The sequence below is a fragment of the Uloborus diversus genome, chromosome 1 (genome assembly GCF_026930045.1).
Source record: "Uloborus diversus isolate 005 chromosome 1, Udiv.v.3.1, whole genome shotgun sequence".
NCBI lineage: Eukaryota > Metazoa > Arthropoda > Arachnida > Araneae > Uloboridae > Uloborus > Uloborus diversus.
The window spans coordinates 219,197,300-219,219,073 of NC_072731.1; the positions used below are offsets into that span (position 1 = coordinate 219,197,300).

The 21,774-nt window shown below is 31.3% G+C and overlaps 1 protein-coding gene across 1 annotated transcript in view; it reads left to right on the top strand.

Annotated features, from left to right (window-relative positions):
* The first annotated feature begins 857 nt into the window (after nucleotides 1-857).
* The window catches only part of LOC129218806 (sec1 family domain-containing protein 1-like), a 56,293-nt gene continuing 35,376 nt past the window's right edge, over nucleotides 858-21,774 (top strand). Inside the window, exon 1 of the mRNA XM_054853130.1 lies at nucleotides 858-971. Within this exon, the coding sequence (XP_054709105.1) occupies nucleotides 858-971 (114 nt within the window). The remainder of the gene's footprint in view (nucleotides 972-21,774) is intronic.

A 21,774-nucleotide genomic window follows, 5' to 3' on the forward strand; every position in this document is an offset into this window, starting at 1 on the left:
TACTGTTCTGGAGGATGAGAGGGGGAACGGACTCATGGAGAAGAATGACCCTCCTCTCTATGAATGAACCTATTGTTTTAGGTAAAAAAATTTCTGCAGTTGTGTGGGTGTCAATAAAAAGCAGCAAGTCAGCTAAAAATACTGCCCCTACTGGGGCACAAACGTTACTTATTAATTTTATCTGCAATGAAAAAAAGTAGTATTTCAAGTATTTAACTTTAAACAATGAATTACTTACTGTAATCATTTACAACTTATTCATAAAGTGTTTGGTGGGTGAATAATACTGTCGGCAATTTGGGGAGGAAGGATCCTGGCCCCAATGTTTCCTCTTTCTATCCGCCCCTGGTTCACGCAAACTATAGAAATATTCCTCACTTGTTAAAATTACTATTCACAAAATTTGAATATAAATATACCATGCCCATTATTTCATGAATCTAGTGTACGTATCTGTTGGGGGGAAATTTCCAATACTAGATTTATGTGCATGTGATACATCAGTCTATCTTATCGTACATAACTAAATGATTGTTAGGAACACCTTAAAAGTAGATGTTCTTGGAATGGCATAAGTAGAATACATAAAAAAGCCTATTCAATCAAATAGACCGTAAGCAGTTTCTATTACAGTGAAACCTGTGTAAGTTGACCACTCGCGGTGCACTACTTTAGTGGTCAACTTAAACAGGTGGTCAACTTACAGAGATTGATTTATATGATAAGGGCTGATTCCGTGCCTGAAAAAAGCTGTCAACTTAGACAGGTGGTCAACTTCACAAGTTTTATTGTATATCATATGAAGCAATTACATAGAAGCAAGTGTCAGAATTATATATTTGAAATAATTAGTACAAATGGTTGGAGAAAATCTCTTCAGCTTTGAGGCTACAGATGGCACTATAGTGGCCCTGGTAGGTGCTACTATACAGCATGATTTAGAAAAACTTTCCAATGAAATTCGATCTAAGGTGGGAGTTCAGCACGCGTTCTAATTAAAACTAAAAAAAAAAAAAAAGTCTACTTAAATCTCTTTAGTACTCACTGCCTAAGTCATATGTACATTTTTCTATGCATTGCTTCCTCAATTGCTTCAATGCACATTAATGCACACTGCAATTTCATTATGGAAGTAATTATGCGTAATTTTGCTACATTTCGTCATGTTTCATGGAGAGCAGCACAAGTTTTCATTAAGATTACGTGATTTGTAACGCTCATTTTAGAGTGAGCAGTTAATCATTATTCTGATTAGAAATGATATTTTTTGTAGCGATATGTTTATTTAACAATGCGTTTCCTTTTTTTTCAATTCATTTGACATTTTTTACTGCCACCAATGAAATATTCTTTGCTATGGCCACTGAAGTTTTTCATATACATTTTAAAGAAAGCTTGTGATTGCAATTCTTACGAGATGCACTGTTTGGTGGCAACACGTTGACTTATTTTAATCATTTCTTAGTACAAAGTTTTTAAATTGCTTTCTTAAATTTTTAATTATAAGTGAGTACAAATTCAAGTTTTGCATACATTTTGGAATACTAGTTCAGACTTTTTACTCACACTAAATATCGTATGAAAAGAACACTAAAAAACAATACCAAATCAGAACTGTTTTCAAGTTACAACATAAAAGGAAAAAAAGTTTCTATGTAGTTAGAAATATGTACAAATATAATTATAAAGGAAACAGACTATTAAAAAATGTAGATTATGTTGCAAATAATGCTGCTAAAAAAAAGAAAAAAAAAAAAAGAAAATCTTAAAAATTAAACCGTGGTAGGGGAGTTTTTCGATATTCAGCAAACGTTCATATCTTTTTTCAAATTCAAATTTATTTTTTATTTTTTACTTTTATCTTATGAACATTCAATATTTGGAGAAATATAATTGCCAGTTTATTGAAAGCGATTAACTTTGCCATGCTGATGGAGTTCAACATTTATATCTACATTGTATCAATGATTTTCAAAATTAAATTTAATAGCGGTTGAATTGTTTGCTGAAAGATAATCGAGAAGAAATGTTTGCTGATGATTTTATTTTGAAGTTCTAGCATGCTTGTAATGGATTTTAAGTTAAAAGCTAAAGACGTTTTATGGAAAATTAGAAATCATAGACAAAATTGAAAGGAAGGAAATCGCTCTGAGCGACTAAAATTACGTCTTTTTTGAAGAGGAAGAAATATAATTCAGTTATTAAATTTATTATTTTTCGAATCATTCCTTACATTGTCAATTTAAAACCAAAGGTTTGATAAAATTTTATTTTAATAGCCAAATGTTGAAAATAATACGAGCAAAACAGTATATTCTGTGCATTTCGGGAGATTCATCATTTGGTTTGGTTCCATAAGGGAATTCATTGAAGTAAGGTATGAATTAAATTGCATATCTCTGAAAATACTTGATAAGTATTATAGTCAAAACACAATTACTCGGTATTATTTTTACAAATTTTGTTAAAGTAGTAAATGGCGGCTTTGAACACAATGGAAACAATTAAGTTTTATGTCAAGCTAAACACACTTTCTTTCTTGCATTTACCACATAACGGGAGAATGACTTATTTTTATGATTCTCCAGTGATTTTGAATAGTGTAACTGGGATAAAATAGAGAAAATTATCAACGAGAAACCAGATTTTTATCGAAATTATGTTTGAAACTGTTCATTTCCAAATTAATAATAATTAATGATATTCGTATTCTCAAAAATAATAATATTTTTACCAGATAAATAAAAGACTTCTAATGAGTTATGCTAGAATAAAAAACTAAATACAAGCAAGCGGCTCGCTCTCTCTGTAACGTTTCATTAACCTATAATCATATCGTTTTATAAATATATAAAGACATAAGAGTACAAATTTATTTCTAGATTGCTTAATAATAAAAACATATATATATATATATATATATATATATATATATATATATATATATATGTATTATTCGCATACGTAACAAGTTACAAGTATAATATTATTTTTCACCTTATTAGCTTTAGAAGAAAACAAATGAATTCTTAATGTGCGGATTCATTTAATTTCTTATCCTATTGATTCTACATAAACAATAGTTTTTCGTTACTATTACTATTGTGATGGATAATGCAGTTTTTGGAGCAAATACTAGGGGTTTTATTAAAGTTGTTTGAAAGAATAGAAACGATATGAATTTAATGATTTTGGATGATGGTACTTTCGAAAATGAAGCGTAAAATCTATTTTATATGCTTACATTAAACTAAAAAATTTTTTCAGGGTAAAGAAATACTTTATTTCACAATCAAATTTGTTCCATTTCGATAAAATGGAATTCAGAGCTAATAAGCAAGTGTTTTAGAAGCTGTTATTAAAAGAAATTGTTTCAAAAAATCAACAATTTTCATATGATTTTTTTAAACATACGAATAAAATGTTTCCTACTTGATTATTTTTGGGTTAGCTTTGGGTCATTCCATAGAAATGTCAACCTCAACCTCAGAAATTTTTTTTCCACAAAACCTTAATTGTGACCTATCATTTCATTCAGCGTACTTTCTAGTACATAAATCCAATAACAGTTTGCAAAAATTTCATTCGGTGTTTTTCTTCTGGCTCAAAACGTGCGAGGTTGTAAGGCTTAGGATGTGCAAAAAACATGCGTCTACGTTTTCTTGTGTAATGTAAAAATTTTTGCAAATTTTTAAAAGAACTATGTTTATTCTAAATGAATAGATGTTGGCCCAATAAAATTGACTGTTCTTTTTGCATGCATTATAAGATTTTTTTAAAATTAGTTTGGTTATTTCACTGAAAATATTTACGTTACGTTAGTCACGAAAATGTACTATTTTCTGCTTAAAAACTAAACCAGATGATTGAACCAAACAGCACTTTTTATTTTCTTACATCTGTGTCATATCTACTTAAAAAGTGCAAAATATTCATTTTAGTATCAGTAGATGTAAAATAATTAGTGTGACTAACGTAACATTTGAGCTGTGACTAACGTAACGGTTTGCATGTGACTAACGTAACATTTTTAAAATGACTGCTAATATTTAAAATTAATTTAATTAAATGTAAATTTTCATGAACAATTTTGAATATGTAGGCATTCTATATTGATTAAAAAAATAAAGGTCGAAAAATACCAGTAATATTACATTATAGACCTTCTGAAATACTTTTTTAAAGGTCTATGAAGATACTTCCAATTTAAAGAATTATTAAAAAAGAAAAAAAAGTGAGTAAAGCAAAATGAGTACTCTGCTGAATGTGCATTCAACACAAGAATCCAAGATTAAGAATTAAGATAATAGAAATACAGTCTTAACAAAGAGGAACGTCTCTATTTTTTAGAAAATACATCTCCACCTATTATTAAAATGAAGTAACGGCTGCTCGTTGGAAAACATTTGAAGATGTTACAAGATACAGTGACAATAAGCGCAGCTGTCATATATTTCAGAAAATGCAAGAATGATCATTTAGAAATTCAAACATTTGCGGTGATATCTGGAATTAAAATGCATTCTGATAAAACGTTCGAATATTTTTTTTCAATATTACATTTTAATTCAAAAGGATGCACAACACTATTCGTTCGATGAATCAGTAAACCTTAAAAAATAATATGCCATTGAAAAGTACTACGGAGTTTCTTATAACGATAACTCGTATATCAGCAGAATACTAGAATTCAGTGAAACTAATAACTTGCAAAAAGTTAATTTTTTAAAAAAGAGAGATATTTAGGATTTAATTAGACCAAGAGTGATGTTATTCAGTTTGTAAAAGCAGTTTTTTTTTATATTTATTTTATTTTATTTTTTTTTATTTTTTTCGCACATTCAAATTGAGTTAATTGAACTGAATCCTTCCATTCAATTTCTTACACTAATATAGAAAAAAAGTAAAGAAAAAACCATAATACAACACAAAGAAGGTTCCTAAAAAGTGTAAAAGTAATATAAGAGCAAGAAATTAATTATAAAAAGTTTTTTATATGCATTCATTGCTTGTTATTCGATGGTTACGTTAGTCACGTTACGTTAGTCACACACAGTTTTTCGGAAAAGTACCATTTAGGGCCAAAAAAGATTCGTATGTAACAAATCTGTAGTACGATTTTAAAAATAGATTGTTTACCTCTTACAAATATATCGGCCAACTTTAAATGTCTGCGTAAGTTTCAGAAAAAATTAGCTCGTAACATAAGCATTGTTTCTCAGGGTTGCAAAAATGTTACGTTAGTCACGATGCCTTTTTTGGTGAAAAAACACCTGCTAGCGTTTATTTTGCTTCAAATTCTTGGTAGAAATAAAAAATAGTCACCTTGTAAATTTTAAATCTGCATATTAAACCAAAACACCTTAATTTTTACTCCCGGTGTAAGTAAAAAGAGTTTGAAAATCAGCTGCGAATGTTACGTTTGTCACTATGGAATGACCCCTTTGTAGAAATGTTTTTACAGGTAAGGTTATTAAAATAAATAACTTAACGCGTGTTCTTTCCAAGTCTCAATTTAGAGCATATCATAGATAACTAATGAGAAGCACACTTTCGTATTGTTTTATTGTGAATGCTAATGATAATTAAATTTTTACTAGGTATGATAAAATGCAACAAAATTATTTTCTCACTAAAAATTTCAAAGCATGTTCATAGCAATGTTCCAGTCAGTTTAAAACCAAAAGCTTTTTTTCATCTATAGAGCCAATCTTATCTTCAGAAGTATCACCTATACAATAATTAACTTTGGAAAATCCGTGGTTTCCTGATCGGTAAGGTGTTGGACTTGAAACTGAATTTTCCGGGTTTGGTGCCAGCCGGTCAAAGATCCTCTGTGTTCGCTAATGGTGAATGGGGTACTTTAAATATGTTATCGTCGGTTATCATTAGTGGTGCTCTATAAACGAAAACTGTATATTTCTGCCTTAAATCGGGTAGCATTATCTACTCGGACTTGGATACCCATGTGGTTTAAGCAACAACAACGTAACTTTTGAAAGTTTTATGTAGTAATGGAGGTCGTTTCCGAAATTTTAAAAGTATTTGTTTTGAAAGAGCATGTTTAAAAACATAGGATTTGACCATTTTAAAAATAATATGAAAAAGTTTAATATTCCTTGACAATTATTTTAATCAGTGCGCAGATTCAATTTCATTTGTTTACGCTTCTGTGCACATAACATCACAAATGATGAAATACCATTCACTGATGCCATTAGCAAAGGGCGCAATATTTATTCGCTTCTTTAATCACAGGAACTGGCAACGATATGGTTACTAGCTAGCGTAGAGTGCAATATTTAATTATCATATCGTGGAAACGCGGTGGACAGCAAGCGTAAGCATTCAGCGCGCCAATGGCGTAGCATGCCGATGTTCATCACTTGTGACGTCATAAAGACCACGCCTTGTTTGAAATATCGGATAGTTAAAAATTAAACGTTTTGAAAATAAAAGTTTTTTTTTTTTGCTCCATGTTATTATTTTTTTTTGCTCATTTTATCAGCTTCAGTGACCAAAAGTAGTACTTTGGACTGATGGGGGAAAAAACCCATTGAGGCAGCAATAAGCAAAGGGAAGTAAGTGTACCTTTTAAATTTTTGAGTAAAACACAATAAAATTCGAACCACTGATACGCTTTCACTGAAAAAGTTTTCTAAATCATGCTCTATAGCAGCAGCCTCTTCCAGGGATGCTATTACCCTATCTCTACTGTCAAAATAGAGCACAGTTGCATCTATTTTGTATTACTTAATAATTTTATTGTTGTTGCTGTCGTGTCTGATGACGTGCAGAGTGCGAAAGGTTTAGATGTCTCCAAAAGTCTTGATAACAGGATCTGCTAATTCTGGAGCCCGATGGCTGTACAGGATTTCAATTGGTGGTGCTCCAAGTTGGATTATGGAGCGAATAAATACAATAAATTATTAATTCAAATATAAATTAATAATTTATTGTAATTATTCTAATTATTTTAATATGTTTTAATGGATTAATAAAATTATTAATACAAATGGATTTAATAATTTTATTAATCCATTTGTATTTGTTAAATTTAATTTTGGCAACTAGACCCCTAGACATTCATGTGCTTCAGTCGTCAACTTAAAATTATTCTGGCAAGAAACCAGTTTTAATTCCAATTTTATTCTTATTTTCAATCTAGCTAATCTCATGCGCCGTATCGAGAAGGCATTGATTGAAAACTCTCCGATCTTCTGCCAGAGAAGGATGGAACCTAGACACTAATCAATTAAACCTGTGCTGCTCTTTCTTTCACTTTAAACCAAAATGGCAGCGGCTGAAGTGTCTGACAGGAACTTTAATTTAAACTACTCGGGCCCCAGAAATAAATTTGGGAAGAAATGCAGCGTGGCGTTGAATGTTTGAAAATAACTCATTCCGTTTTTTATCCCTACCGTAATTCCGAAGCAATTAGTCGTTTTTTATGTCGAGGAATTAATTTCAAATGAAGCAGGGAGCTTCGTGTAGCGAGAAAGTTTCGATTAAAGCAAGCAGGCCATGTAATGAATGGAAGCAATGGGCAAGAAAATTTTCACTTCGTCGAAAGAATTACCGGAATTTTCCCAACATGTTCATTTTTGTTTTACACGTTTTTGTAGCTAAGGTCTAAGCAAACACGAATTGTTTTTTTTATGGATGACGTAATTGAAGAAGAAAAAAAATGTATGCAATGATGGTGGAACTTTTTCACTACATGAATTTCAGTTTCGTAGTTAAAGTTACGGAGAGGCATTAATCATGTAAGTGAAGAAAAAATATCTTAATTTGATTAAATGTAATAAAACTATGAGAAATGTTTTGTAACAGAGTAAGCGAAACCTTTGTTTGCTCATTAGAAACATAAATTTTCCTCTCTCCTTATCCTACAAACTGAAACTTTTCCGGTAACTGTTTAGTATTGATGCAGAGTAATTTAGTTTCCCTGTCGAACTACGAATAACTACATTGTTTAAATTTGTTCTTACACATGTTAATTTAGAGTTTCTAGAGGTGTCATGTAATTGTGAAACGTGAAGGTGTTACGTGCATTTGGAGAGAGAAGAGGAAGTATGGGAGAGAGAGAGCTCTCTCAGGCGGCAGTGGGAGGGGGGGGGGATCATGGCTCAGATTGTGCTATAGATTTTTATTTATTTGGGAGGGATGAGAAAGTTTTTAGGATCATTTTTCTGTTTTTTTTTGGGGGGTGGGGGGGCTTTTATTGTTGGCGGGGAGATGTCTTTGTGGTATTTATTTTTAGCGGGGTTGCATCATTGTCCTTGGTAGAACGTACTGAATAGTAAGGCATAAAATGCTAATAATAAAAGTGTTTTAAGGGTCGTCTTAATGTAAAAATGAACAGTAACTTTATAACTTCAAATGTCAATTAACCTTTTCTTTAATCAAACTTGAATTGTAATTTTCATTGAAATGTAATTTTGTATGAAATTTTTTTTTGTCATGTGGTTCTTCCGTTGCTTAGCATTTAAACTGAGAATAAGTTACTTCGTCAATAAAAATATTTTTGACTTCGAAAATATACATTTTTTTTGTAATGTCTGTACTCCCTTACTTGAGGCAGCTTTATTTGAATAAAAGTATTCCGTAAATTCGCTGTGAAATATCACAGGAGGGCACTGTGACCTTTCGAAAATTTCCTTATTCGGCAATTTTTTTCTGACCCTTCGGCAAAATTTGGAGTTCTATTGGATAAAATTATCATCATTCGACAAAGTTTGGAGTTCCATTCGGCAAAATTATCATCATTCAGCAAATTTGGAGTACCATTTTGTAAATTGAGGTATTCCGCCCAAAAATTTAAGTTCGGGGTGCCCCTGCAAATTCAACATTTGTTGAGGCACGGTTGACTGTGAGATATTGTAAAATGCAAACTCGAGGCTATTTAAAAGGATCAGAGAGATATGTGAGACAGCAAACGATTCATTTCAAATATTGTTTAGACTTTTCTCTCTACATAAAAAGCTCCCAAAGAATTCTCCAACAGTGGATAAGCTGAAAGTAATGTTGGCTTCAAAAGTTTAAATTTGTGAACTATGTCACCCATACTGTTTCGCTATTTCTTGTTTCTTCACACAGACTTAATGTTCTTTCATTCTAAATTTTAAAGCCCCTCCTTGTTTTCCCAATATTTCCAGTATGACATGATTGTTGATATAATAAATTTCCTTTTACTGCAATTTAATTTATTAAATATTCATTCATTTATTTACCTTAACTAGAGACTGTTTTAGCAAATTCAATCGATGAAGATTCAGCGTTGAATCTTCATCGTCATTTCATTTAATTTATGAAATATTCATTCGTTATTTACCTAAGCTAGAGACTTCTATAGTAAATGCAATCGATGAAGATTCAGCGTTGAAAGCATACGGAAGGCAAAATTACAATTCCAGAACAAAAATCAATAAGGCCCTAAAAAGACTGTAAGCAAATGCTCACGCAGAATTAGGCAGCGTGTTTTGGCATCTATTGAATCTCCAATGTTTTCAGATAATTACCACCGTGATCTAACACGATAAGCTATTTATGAAAGCAGAGCCTTCACGGAGAGGTAAAAAAAATCATGGAAGCTTATTGCACTTTTTTTTCTTGTTGAGATCTGCTTATTTTGTGTCATAAAACTGATAAGAATATCGAATTTCATTATACGCTCTGATTAATTAATGATTATAAAGCCTCGAAGCTATCGACCAGGTCGCTTCCTTTTGTATCTATTCATTGTTCATTATTGTGATCGGTATTTAAAGAGAATGTCTGAAAGCAATTAACAGGCTTTCTGAAATGGTTAAACGGATGAATTGGTGTGGCGTGAGAGAGAAACCTTAATTTATTTTCGTAAGAGTCATGCATAATTGAAAGAGGATAGTTGAAATTAAATTAATTGTATATTGTTTAATTAAACCGAAAACTCAATGTAAGGAAGTTCTGTTGATGTTTTCATTTTTCACTTATGTAAAAGCGAAAGTATTGGCTGATTGATTACAGTTATTAATTGCTGAGTGAGTATTAAAAGAGCTTAAGTCAACCAGTTTCGGCTAATTTAATCGAGAGAATTGAAAGAGTTAATATAAGACTAGGATGAAGACAACTTTTAGCAATATGAATGAATTAACACTTGAATGTCACATAAAAATATTTCTTCTGTGGCAGCCCTAAGGAAATCCAGGTTTGAAAATTCACTTAAAAATGCTTTTGCACAACAAACTTCACTGTGATTTGAATAGGATTTAACTTAGTGTTAATTCCGTACAGTTAATACATACACATAATTCAATCACTAAGTAATGATGTACGTGTCTTTGCTCTGAATGAATGATTCGGCGAAAACAACCGAATTTTAAATGTATTTGAGAATAATAAACTTGCATTACCATTGCATTTTGAAATTCATGTGCAGTGGCGGTCAAAATTGCGGATATTTTTGAAAGCGTTTTAAGAATTTTGTATGCTTATTGAAAATGTTACGTGACACAAAATGTAAAGTAGTACAAATCATTTTGAAGATAATTTAACATTGAATTCGATGAAAAACTAAATCTAAATATTTGCTATACAAAAATGTTATGCATATTTTACCAAACAGTGGTTTGTAATGCCTAACGTTCCTGGCCAAACACAATTATTCTTCTCTGAATCAATCAAATGGTAGTAACTGCCAGTAGAATCTGACATTTTTACAGTTAGAACAAGTCATTATTGAGTTTCGTTCTGTGGAAGGAGAACAGTTACTTCTTTAATGAAATAGCAGTTATAGCTGTTTAACTATTTTGGTATTGAAAATATTTTAATTTTGTTTTTTGGAGAATTCAGTATTAAAATCTCTTTAAAGTGATACATACGAGTTTGAATTTCGTGAAACATAATATTTTCTATTAACATATAAAGTTTGAATTTTTCCAAAAGTGTCCACAATTTGTCCACCACTATATGTATTTAAACAATAAAATAATCAATTGCTTGCAGTATAATTTCTTCCCAATTTACAATTGCAAAACTTTAAATCTTAAGTTTCGTTTTTGTGACGAGATTGCCAACCTTCCCCCCATTTCTAATTTTCCATTATCTCATCTCTTTTCCTTACAACCCATTAAAAGCGACCGTAATACGACAGCCTTGAACTTTTGTACTAAACTATTCAATATGTTGACTATATGATTGATTGAGCGATAATACCCATTTAATAGTTTATTTCACATTATATCTGAAAGTGCTTAGTGGATAAAAGCTCTGAAAGAAGAAGATAAATATGAGCCAGCATGAAATAACCATTTTGCTTTTTATTCTTCCCGTGATCAGAATTGAAGTAGACATGCATGCTAGAATTTTGATGAGCAAGCAGAATGAATAAAGATGCGGGTAGAGCAAGACTTCATTCTTCATTAAACGCTTATTCAATCTTGATTGCTCTTAACAACAAGTCGTTAACTGAAGAACAGTCGTCCTTTTGACTACAGAACGGCGAGGCAGAGACGCATTTGAAGACTGCTTGGGGTGCGTGTTTTATTCAAAGGCTACCTGTTAATAAGAGGCATAAAGGCGCTTGAACGCCGAAATCTCATTAAAATAATGAAGCTGGTATAGTGATTGGGCAGTTGTGGTTGTAACGAACGAAGGCTGCTTTAAGGGTAACGTTGATTTGTTCTCACTCATGCAGGGTAGAATAATAAACTGTAGGGGAAAGTGTCGTAAAAAATTAAGAGTTTATTGTGATTTTGTTATTCTGGTAAAATAGTAAAGGATAGACAAAAAAGTAGAAAAAGGATCAATAATTAACTGCAACTGTCGGTATTCTAGCAAAATAATAAAGTGTAGATAAAATAAAAGCAGAAAAGAATTAAAGAAGAAATGTAACTTTCGTTACTCTAACAAAATAATGAAGTGCAGATGAAAAAAGATGAAATGGAAGAAATAATGAAATGCTACTGTTGTTATATTTTAGTAAAATAAAGACAAGTAAATTAAAAAAAGACAACTTTTAACTTGTTATTCTATCAAAATAATGAAGTGTAGATTTAAAAAAAAAATAATCAAAAAGTGTTAGTAATGAAATGTAACTTTCGTTCCCGTAGCATAATAAGGAAGTGTTGATGAAAAAAGAACAAGGAGAGTTAATGTAATGTTTTGTTAGATTCTAATAAAATAAAGAAAAATAAATAAAAAAAATAACTGTAACGTGTTATTCTTGCAAAATAATGAAGTCTAGATAAAAAAGAATATATGAAAAATATTAGTAATGAAATGCAACTTTCGTTAATCTAGCAAAATAATAAAGTGTAGATGAAATAAGATCAAGAAGAGATAAAGTAATGTTACTTTCATTATATTATAGTAAAATAAAGAAAAGCAGAGAAAAGAAAAACTGCATCTTTTGTTATTCTATCAAAATAATGAACAGAGTAGATGAAGAAAGCAGAAAGGGAATTATAATAAGGAAATGTAACTGTTATTGTAACTTCTGAAATTCATAACAATTGCACAAAGAACTACCAAAGGATGCTCGTGATTACTTAACAACTCAATGAAAAATAATATAATATTACAACGCTTTTAGTTTATTATCTTTCATAATGAGAATTACTGGAAAATAATTAGTTAAAGTTACCCTATTTATGCTGAAGCGTGCAATCTTTTCTATCACAATGCACTGTATGCATTTAAAACATTTGCAGTGCACTGCCTGGACTTTTCTTTCTGTTTTTACTTATTTTTACGTGGGTCCTCTTTTATGATGGCTTTGTGCAAAATATTATGAAATAAATATTAAAAAAAAAAAGTCATAGACAATTCTTTCATGAAGAAAAAATACCTGAAAATGTAATCGAATGAATTGTGCCACTCAAATTAATGGTCCTCATAAAAAAAAAAAAAAAAAAAAAAAAAAAAAAAAAGAGAGAGAGAGAGAGAGAGAATTTAATTGTGACAAAAGTTAAGAACAATATCGTGTGATCCTGCATTAAAACAAAGTCATTGCAATGCTTTGTTAATCAGTTTCTGAACTGGTATTTAAGAAGAACACAAAGAAATAGGTGTTGTAGTGAAATACTTTCTGGGGATTACAACTTATTTCTTCGAAAAAAGACTTACCTGGAGAACAAGTGTGTAACTAAGCATGTTGACGAATGATTTATGACTGTGTTTGACCAAGATTAATCACATTGTTAAACTTTATAAACAGAAACAATACCAGTATTCTCCCTAATTATATCCCTGTTTTCAATATTATGTCTAGATTTCTAAAGACTTTGTAATAAAATGTTCCCAACAATTTCTTTCAATTTGTATTCACTTATATAATTACACAATTTATCAGGAAACTAGAACTGATGTATCACATTTCAGTGAAGCTAAATTATTTCACGTGTTGAAAAAGACTGAGAGCATCCGACCTGAATAACAGTGCTTTTACTAATCTATGTATTAAGACGTGTTAAAATATTTTCTTTTTATGAATTACTTTAAAACAGAAAAGAAGGGCACTTAGTTAGTGAGACTTGTTAATGAGACTTTTATTTACATGTATGTTCTAGCGCAATAAACAAGCTTTTAAAAACGACGAAAAGGTTCTCCTTTATCAAATGGCAATCGAATATGTGTAATAGCAAGTCGTTATACACAGAGCGGGAAACCTTTCCACTAACGAAGAAATACTGGGCAAAGAATTACTGAATGACATCTAGATCATCCCTAAGAACCAGTTAAAAAGCGATAGGGAGAATTTCGAAGCCTAAAATATAATTAAAATAATGAAGTTTCGGTGACCAAGGAGCAACTTCTGCGGTTCTAATAAATGATATCTGTCGGAGAAAACTGCCGTTTAGATCTTTTGGGCTAGGAAAAAAAAAAATGTTACCCGCCATTTTCAAGCCACACTAAGATTTGTTGGAGGACCCAATTGACCAAAAAACTGCAATTAAAATGACTGACTTGGAGTTTGTATTTTTTGAAGATATGCGGTTTTTTAAGGGAACCAAGTCAGTAGTCAAGTAAAGTTGCTATTGTACAATGATAACACAGTTAAACACGTGCTTGTAATGAACATAACATGTTTCGGAGTTACATAGAACCATTTTTTAGTGAAACCAAAAGGAGATATGTATGAACACACAATGTTTTGCTTAATACATATGTGTATGAACAGACATACATGTATATTAAGCAAAGCTAATATTAACGTGAATACGATAAGTGTGAGTGTGCTATAAAAATGTTTTCAAACCAATACTGGTTGACTTGTTTGGCTAATTGTAGATAGCTTTTTTTTTCTTTCGAAAACAGTGGAGAGTGATTTTAAAAATTATTTTTTGCCTCGCACAATATCGCTAGTTAGACGGAATTGAGTTTATTAACAATCTATTTTCTTTCTCTTAATACACACACAGCTCATCTATACAACTCACTGTGTGTTCCTGTTACAGAAATTTATAGCTTTAAACTTTGAATGAAATCTATTTTTAAAATTTTAAAATTATGCCTCAAACGCGAACTTGATCATTTTTGTCAATCAAATAGTTTACGGAATTTTTAATTCTAAATTCATGATTTTTACAATGGACTGTGGCTTAATGACCTGAAATTTTACATCTTCTGGATGAAAAACTAACGAATTTTAAATAAGATAAGTGAAACTCGATTCCTTTTGCTCTATTACTACAAAACTCATTCTTTCATTTTAGAAGTAAAGATGGCGCCACAGGAGCTGGCAAGAAGTTCATTTCAACTTTCAGCAGAAGATGTGTCATATCAGTTACTGAAGAGCGGAGATGGTTAAAAAGAGAGAGAGAGAGTATTTGGTGCAATATTTAAAAAGTAGATTTTGAAATGAAAATATTTTCCATTCATCGAAATTCTTCTCTAAAAGCAAAACTTGGAATGGTTGAAAATATCAATTATAATACGAACAAATAATATGTATTTTTATATTTTTTCCCTTCACAACCTAACTTGACCATCGCCATAGCCATCCACGCAGGGAAGCGCGAAAGTTAAATTTTTGCGAGGCGAAAATTCTCACTTTACCGAACGAAGATCCGAATTTTACTGAATGATAAAATTTGAGTATGCACATAGTGATGCGCACGTACCTACATGTAATGAGAAAAAACATTCTGCATGATTATTATTCAAAATGCAACGAAAAAAAAAAATCGGAAAACTTCAATGCCGTCTCTAAATTTGCCGAATTTTTGAAATTTGTCGAATAAGGATATTTTAAGGGGTATCAGAGAAACCTCCCATCGGGGTACACCCTGGAACGATAGCCAGAATTAAATCGGTCTTTAACTGACTTATTTATGGAGTTTGCGTCTGGGAAAGTATAATTTATATGATAGCTAAACTATTATAACTGAAAACAAGCATTGGTAAAATATCTTAACTTTTTTTTCCTTTAAATGTTCGCCAAACCAGTGTATTTCTAGAATACAAATCCTAGTTTGAAAATAGGTAGACGGGCATTAAAAAATAGATACACACAACATATTGTTTACCTTAAAAACGAATAAAGGTAAAAATAAAACTTTTACCAGGGGAAAAAAAAAGAGCAGAGCCTGAATATGTTTCTGTCATTTTTGTTCTATGAAATATGTAAAAAAAAAAAAAAAAAAAAAAAGGGGGGAAAACAAATTTAAATGAAATAAGCGAATGAAATTCGTTTATTTTTCAGCTTTAAAATCGAGGTTCTCCAAAAAATGTTGCATCAATGTACATTTTTTTTCAACTTTTAAACTTAAAAAAGCAATTTTACATTTTGCCGTAATTGAATTTTATTTTTCATTTTTGTACCTTTTACTTTTAAAACTGAGCTTAAGATTACAATTTGTCCGATTAAAACACTTTGGTAAAAGGAATTTCTTAAAGTATAATGTCTAACAATTTGAAAGAATGAAGTTTAAATCATTTCTGCAACATTAATATTTGTCTTTCTGCACAAAAGAGATATATTTTGTTTTTGACTTATTATCTGAATACACGAAAAGTGTAAGGTGAAGCACAGTGTGTCTGAGAAAAAATCTTAGTTATTCTAAACATTTATAACAAAAATTCTAACAGGTGAAATGAAAAATAGTTTGATATATAAATGAATGAAGAAATCTAAGTTTTTCCGTACTTAAACCTAAGAATTCATACCCAGGCATTCGTCCGACCTAACTCCACTGGATTTCTTTTTGTATTGTTAATTACACGTTTCACACATGGTTAATTATACGCCTGTTTCTGACACATCCGTTTTTATGGAAATGATACAATTAGCAATCCTTACTGTTTCATCGCATAGATTAAAAAACACCTTGTTCGAAAATTCGCTTAGTATGGGAAGTAGCTTAGTAAAAAGCTCATCGGCACTATTCGAGAATCGTCTTTCTTAATCTAAATCGAGACATTTTTAATTTTTTGAACTGAACAACAAACAACCCCAATTGAGGCAGATAGAAGCAAAGGGATGTAAGTGGCGAGATTGAAAATTTGGAAATAGGGAAGTATCAACCTATCAAATATTCCAATTTTAACTATTGCACAATGTTGACAGGCTTACAAAACACAAAAATTCACCATGGCCGGATTTTTAAAACCAACGATTGATTTTTTATGAATTTTTTAAAGAGCGATGCGCAAAAAAGAGGTGTGGCCTAAAACGTCAGCAAAAGACGTCATTTCCCTGTTCCGATCAGAGCTCCATTTCCATGCCGTGTTGCGCCTACCAGGAGGTGAATAGCACTGTCGTTTTCAGCCTTTTTAAAGCCTTTAACCAGCATTTTTTCCATCATGGAGCGAGGATTCACGAAAGGTCAATCCAATAACCTTCCTCAAGTAAAGTCGTTCATGGTGTTAGACTTTTTTCGAAAGGACGAGAGATTTAATGTCCTAGAAGTACGGGGAGTGAAACAACGAAGTTTCACTATTGTTATTCTTTTAAAATTGTAAGTACATATCCGTCTATGTTTGCAGTTCATATTATTCGCATTAGTTTCCCTTATCAAGATTGATCATTTCCATTTGTGTGTCGATGGTTTTTTTTATCTGAATATATAAATTACAATGTAAGAGCGCTATTCCAGTTCTTACTTGGCGGCTTTTAATGAGGCGCGCATTTTGTAACAACCCTACTGCAAGTGATTCCAGTTCTAAGTTTTAGAGCAGTTTGTGCATGAAATTTTTTCGCTTTGTTGGCAATAAAAGTTGATCTGCTTTTTTTTTTTTGTGGAAAATTGTTTTAAATCCATTAATACATGTTAATTATCCTTGAGTTTTTGTGCAACTTAGCAAAAAAAGGAAAAATATATTTTTTTGCTCTTTTGATAAAAATAATAAATTTGAAAATGGTGTTCATTTCATAAAATAAGTACCTTTTTGCATGTGAGAAAGGTCTTGTATATATAGAAACGCTTCTGGTGATAAACTGAAAATGTATTTTTAAATTATCAATTTGTAATAGTTAAAATTTGAAGATAGTTTGAATGTTAAAAAGAAAGTATTAATAGTTTTTGCATTGTTATTAAAATGGAAATAGTAATGCATCTATTACTTTCTATTTAAGTTTATTGTGCAGGGTTTAAATTCCTTTGTTTACTTGCATTTTTTAAAAAATATCTCATATGCTTATTAAACATTTATTTACGAACAGTTGTGAACATATATTTCAAACTGTATTTCTCACTTGACATAGTTTTTAATTAAAATGCAGTGCAAATTTTCATTTTCAAATTTTAATTAATAAACACATTTGAAAACACTTCTTTCGAAGATCCTGCTGGGACGGAACAATAACAAATCGCTTGTGAGGAGTTTTTTTAGATGTAGATACGCATCCAGGAACGAAGCAATACTTGTAATTGATTCTACTAGCCATGACAAAGAAAATCAAATTAAAAACAATCGCAGAATGCATTAAACCCTACAGACAGCAAAGGATTTTCACTAGCCTTTTATGCGCGCTGCTGTTAGAAGGCTCTTGTTTTCCCGCGCCTTCCTCCAAAGATCGCCAAGCACTTCTTTGTCCTAGCCAACCCCGCCGCCTCGCAGCGCGGCAGTGACGTCAGTCAAAGGACTTACAAGCAAATGACGTCACTCGCGCGTGAACTTTAAAAAATTATTTTAAAAAAAAAGTATTAGTCGTATCGTAAAAATTTTTTTGCAGATGATGTTCATGTATGTTACTCTATCATATAAAAATAAAATTAGAAAATCGAATACTTCCCTATTATCAACAAAAATGGTAGGTGAATTTCTCCTCTGTCTTGGGGTAAGAGATAGTACTAGTAGCCCTGGTACCTGGTAGGTGCTGTAATACAGAACGATTTAGAAAAAGCCTCAAAGAAAAAACTTGAAAATGCTCACTTATATCCCTCTGCTTCTCACTGCCTCAATAGGGGTTTTTCCGAAATTTTATAAGTATTTTTTTTTCTGAAAGAGCATGCTTAAAAACATAGCATTTAACCATTTTTTAAATAATTTGACAAAGTTTAACATTTTTAACGGTTATTTTAATCGGTGCGCGCAGATTGAAATTCATTTTTTGCGCTTCTGCACATGAAATCAAAAGCGATGAAATGCCATTCACTGATGCCATTAGCGCACAGCGTAAATTATCAAAACCTGGAACCGCAGTTGACAGCAAAGTGTAAACCATTAGCGCGGCAATAAATAGCGCACCAAAGTACATCATTTTTGACGTCATAAAGACCATGCCTTATTTTCAAAATCGGACATTTTAAAAAATTAATTAAAAATCAAGTGTTGAGAAAATGAGTTTTTTCTCGCTCCATGTTATTTATTTTTTGCTTATTCTATCGATTTCAGTGACTAAAAGTAGTTCTTCTGACTGAAGGAAACGATCCCATTGTGGCAATGAGAAGCAAAGCGATGTCAGTTTATTTCTTTAACCCTTTACTGCCCATTCTGACTCTGAGATCACATCAAGTTTTATCATTATATTTCCCTGTAGGGGGCTGTCCATAAACGATGCCACACATTTCAGAAATTTTTTTGCCTCCCCCCTTAATCACAAAGTGTCATACTTTACCTTACGTGTACCCTCTTGTCGCATGTCATGCTAATTTTCATAAACATTTTCTGGTAATAAATGCGTGTTGTCACGCTTCTTGTTTCTCCTCTCTTCTCCCTTCCCCCTCGTCACAAACTCTCAATTTCACATGCAGTACTGCAGTACCTCATGCAGTACTACAAAGTGGTCCAGTGCTCTAAGATAGTAATTTAGTAACGTTTAGTTTATTTGTATGCTTAACTCTGAAAATGGATAAAAAATGGGAGACAAAAAGAAACATACAACTGAACATAAAAATTGGCTAATCGTAGCTACCGGGCTTAAAAATATAGAGACGAAGTTCACAAAATTTTAAAACTAGTTATTCTTTATTTATAGACGAAAGAAATTTTATTAATGCAGGGAGACAAAATTAGTTTTCCTTCATCTTTGAGGGGAAGGGGAAAAAACATGCTCCGTTTTGTTTCTTTTTCTTAAAGTATAATTTAAATTTTATCAATACTTTTTTTTTGGTGAAATTTTGCCTCAGAGAATATATGTTTTCATCGACATTATTTTAAAATGGATCATAATACAAATCAGAGCTATATGAATTCTATGCTATACATGAATTTCAGAAAAATTATAATGCGTTATTTTATTGAGTACAGTATAATTGACTAAAAGCATTTGTGTTTCAGTTCAAAATACAATTATTATATTCTTTTCTTAATACGCACACAGCTTGCAAGTAGCCCCTTGAGTTCAAAAAGCAGTTCAAACGATTCATATTGCATGAAATCGATTTGGAGAAACTGACGTACTAACATTAATTTAAAATTTAACCCATTAAGAGTTACATTAGAAGATAAAGTGAGAGTCGAAAATTACAGATTTTGTGCATATAATAACTTTTATCCCGCTTTGTAAAGAATTTCGAATTTTGGAAAAACTTCTATGCTGTTGCAAAACTCTTTAAAATGCTAATTAAATCTAATCAGTATCTGAAGGCGATTTTGTTTCCTCCCTAATTAAGATTCTTCAAGTAATCTTAAAATGTCCTTCATTTGAATTGAGCTTCCAAGCTGATGAAGTACGCCCTCTGGTAGGGAGAATGTAAAGTAACCACGGGCTATGTTTACCTTCCCGAGCTTCCCATCAGAATACTTCTATCCACAATCTTTTGTTATCTTTCAATTTAACGGCGAATACAAATTTCCTCTGACATAGTGTAAAGAAGAGGAACAGGATAAAGAGTATTTGCCGCAGCGGATTCGATTTCTCGTTTTTTTAGTTGTTGAAGTATTTCTTTCATTCGCATTCAAGTGTTTCAGAACATTTCTTTCGTTACTTATCTATGTTACTCTCAGAATAATGACAACAATGTTTTTTAAGAATGCTTACGAGCTGTACGGAATAAAGATGTAAAAAAAGAGAGAAGAAAAAAAAAAAAAAAGAAAAATACACACGCACACACAGATACATGCAAACATGTATTGAGCGTATTTACTGTCCAACCACGGATTGCATGGAATTTTCAAACGTCCAGATAAGACGAATCTAGGTGAATAAGGGGGAAAAGTAAAAATTTGATGCGCGTATTCCGTTCATTTGAATGAGACTCTACTTCTGCAAAAGCTGACATCGCTAAAAAAAATGGATTCGTCCATTTCCAGCGTTAAAACGGATGTTTGTCTTTCCATACAACCCGTAGTCAGACAGTATACTCGTATGTATAGATATAATGTGGACAGAGACAGACAAAAACTGTCATATCGTAAGAGTCAGAAAATTTTTTTATATGGCAGGTAAATTGTTTCATAATGTTTATAGGCAAATTCAGTGTAACATTGCTGCTGAAGTATTCTTGTTTCAAAAAAGCTAGTCGCCAAAGTAATTTCTTTTTAGTCTTTCCGGTGACCAGACGCTCGGGCTTTCTCGGAGAAGAGTAATAGATAACGATGATAACATCAAATAATAATTACGATGTCTCCCAATTTGTTAAGTGAAGGTTGTGAATTGTTAAAAGTTATTTACATTAGTTGACCAATCACCCACAATATCAATAGTTTTGAAATTGGAAGACAGAATTAAAAATAGCTTTGTTTGATCAAATAATTGAAAACATGTGAAGGTGCCAAATATCTCACATAAGAATGTATAATTAACTTTTAATGGTTTTAAATAATTTATAATTTGTTTAGTAAAATCAATTAATCAATTGTGCAAAAAGAAAAAAAAAGGACGAGAAAAAATTAATAACTATTCTCTTACATAGTCTAAGTGTGCAGAATAATTAAAGCATTTTAGTTGAATTAACTGACACTGATATAATTTATGCAGAAAAATACACAAGTATTATTTTAGCACTTCTTTAACGATTGAATTTCCTTTTATTGAAAAACACACACTCGAGAAAATGTTAAAAGGTCTTAAGAACAACTTTGTTTTTCCTTTTATGAACTTTTTTTTGTTTGTTTCAATGAAAACGTATTACAAAAACTTTAAAAAGAAACATGTTACTAAGCTTCAGCTTTGAATGCCCCAACATAAATAACAACATCATATATTTTCCTTGGAAAAAATAGCTTTTTTCTTTTCTATAACGTTTTATTAATTTATTTTCAATAAAAACGAAAAACACAATACACCTTCAAATGTTGTCGACTAAACAGATTCTGAGAAAGTTGAAAAAAATTGAATTTAACGTTAATTTCACTCTAACCATCTAGATAAATAACAAACATTTACAAATTGCAAAAGCAAATTTA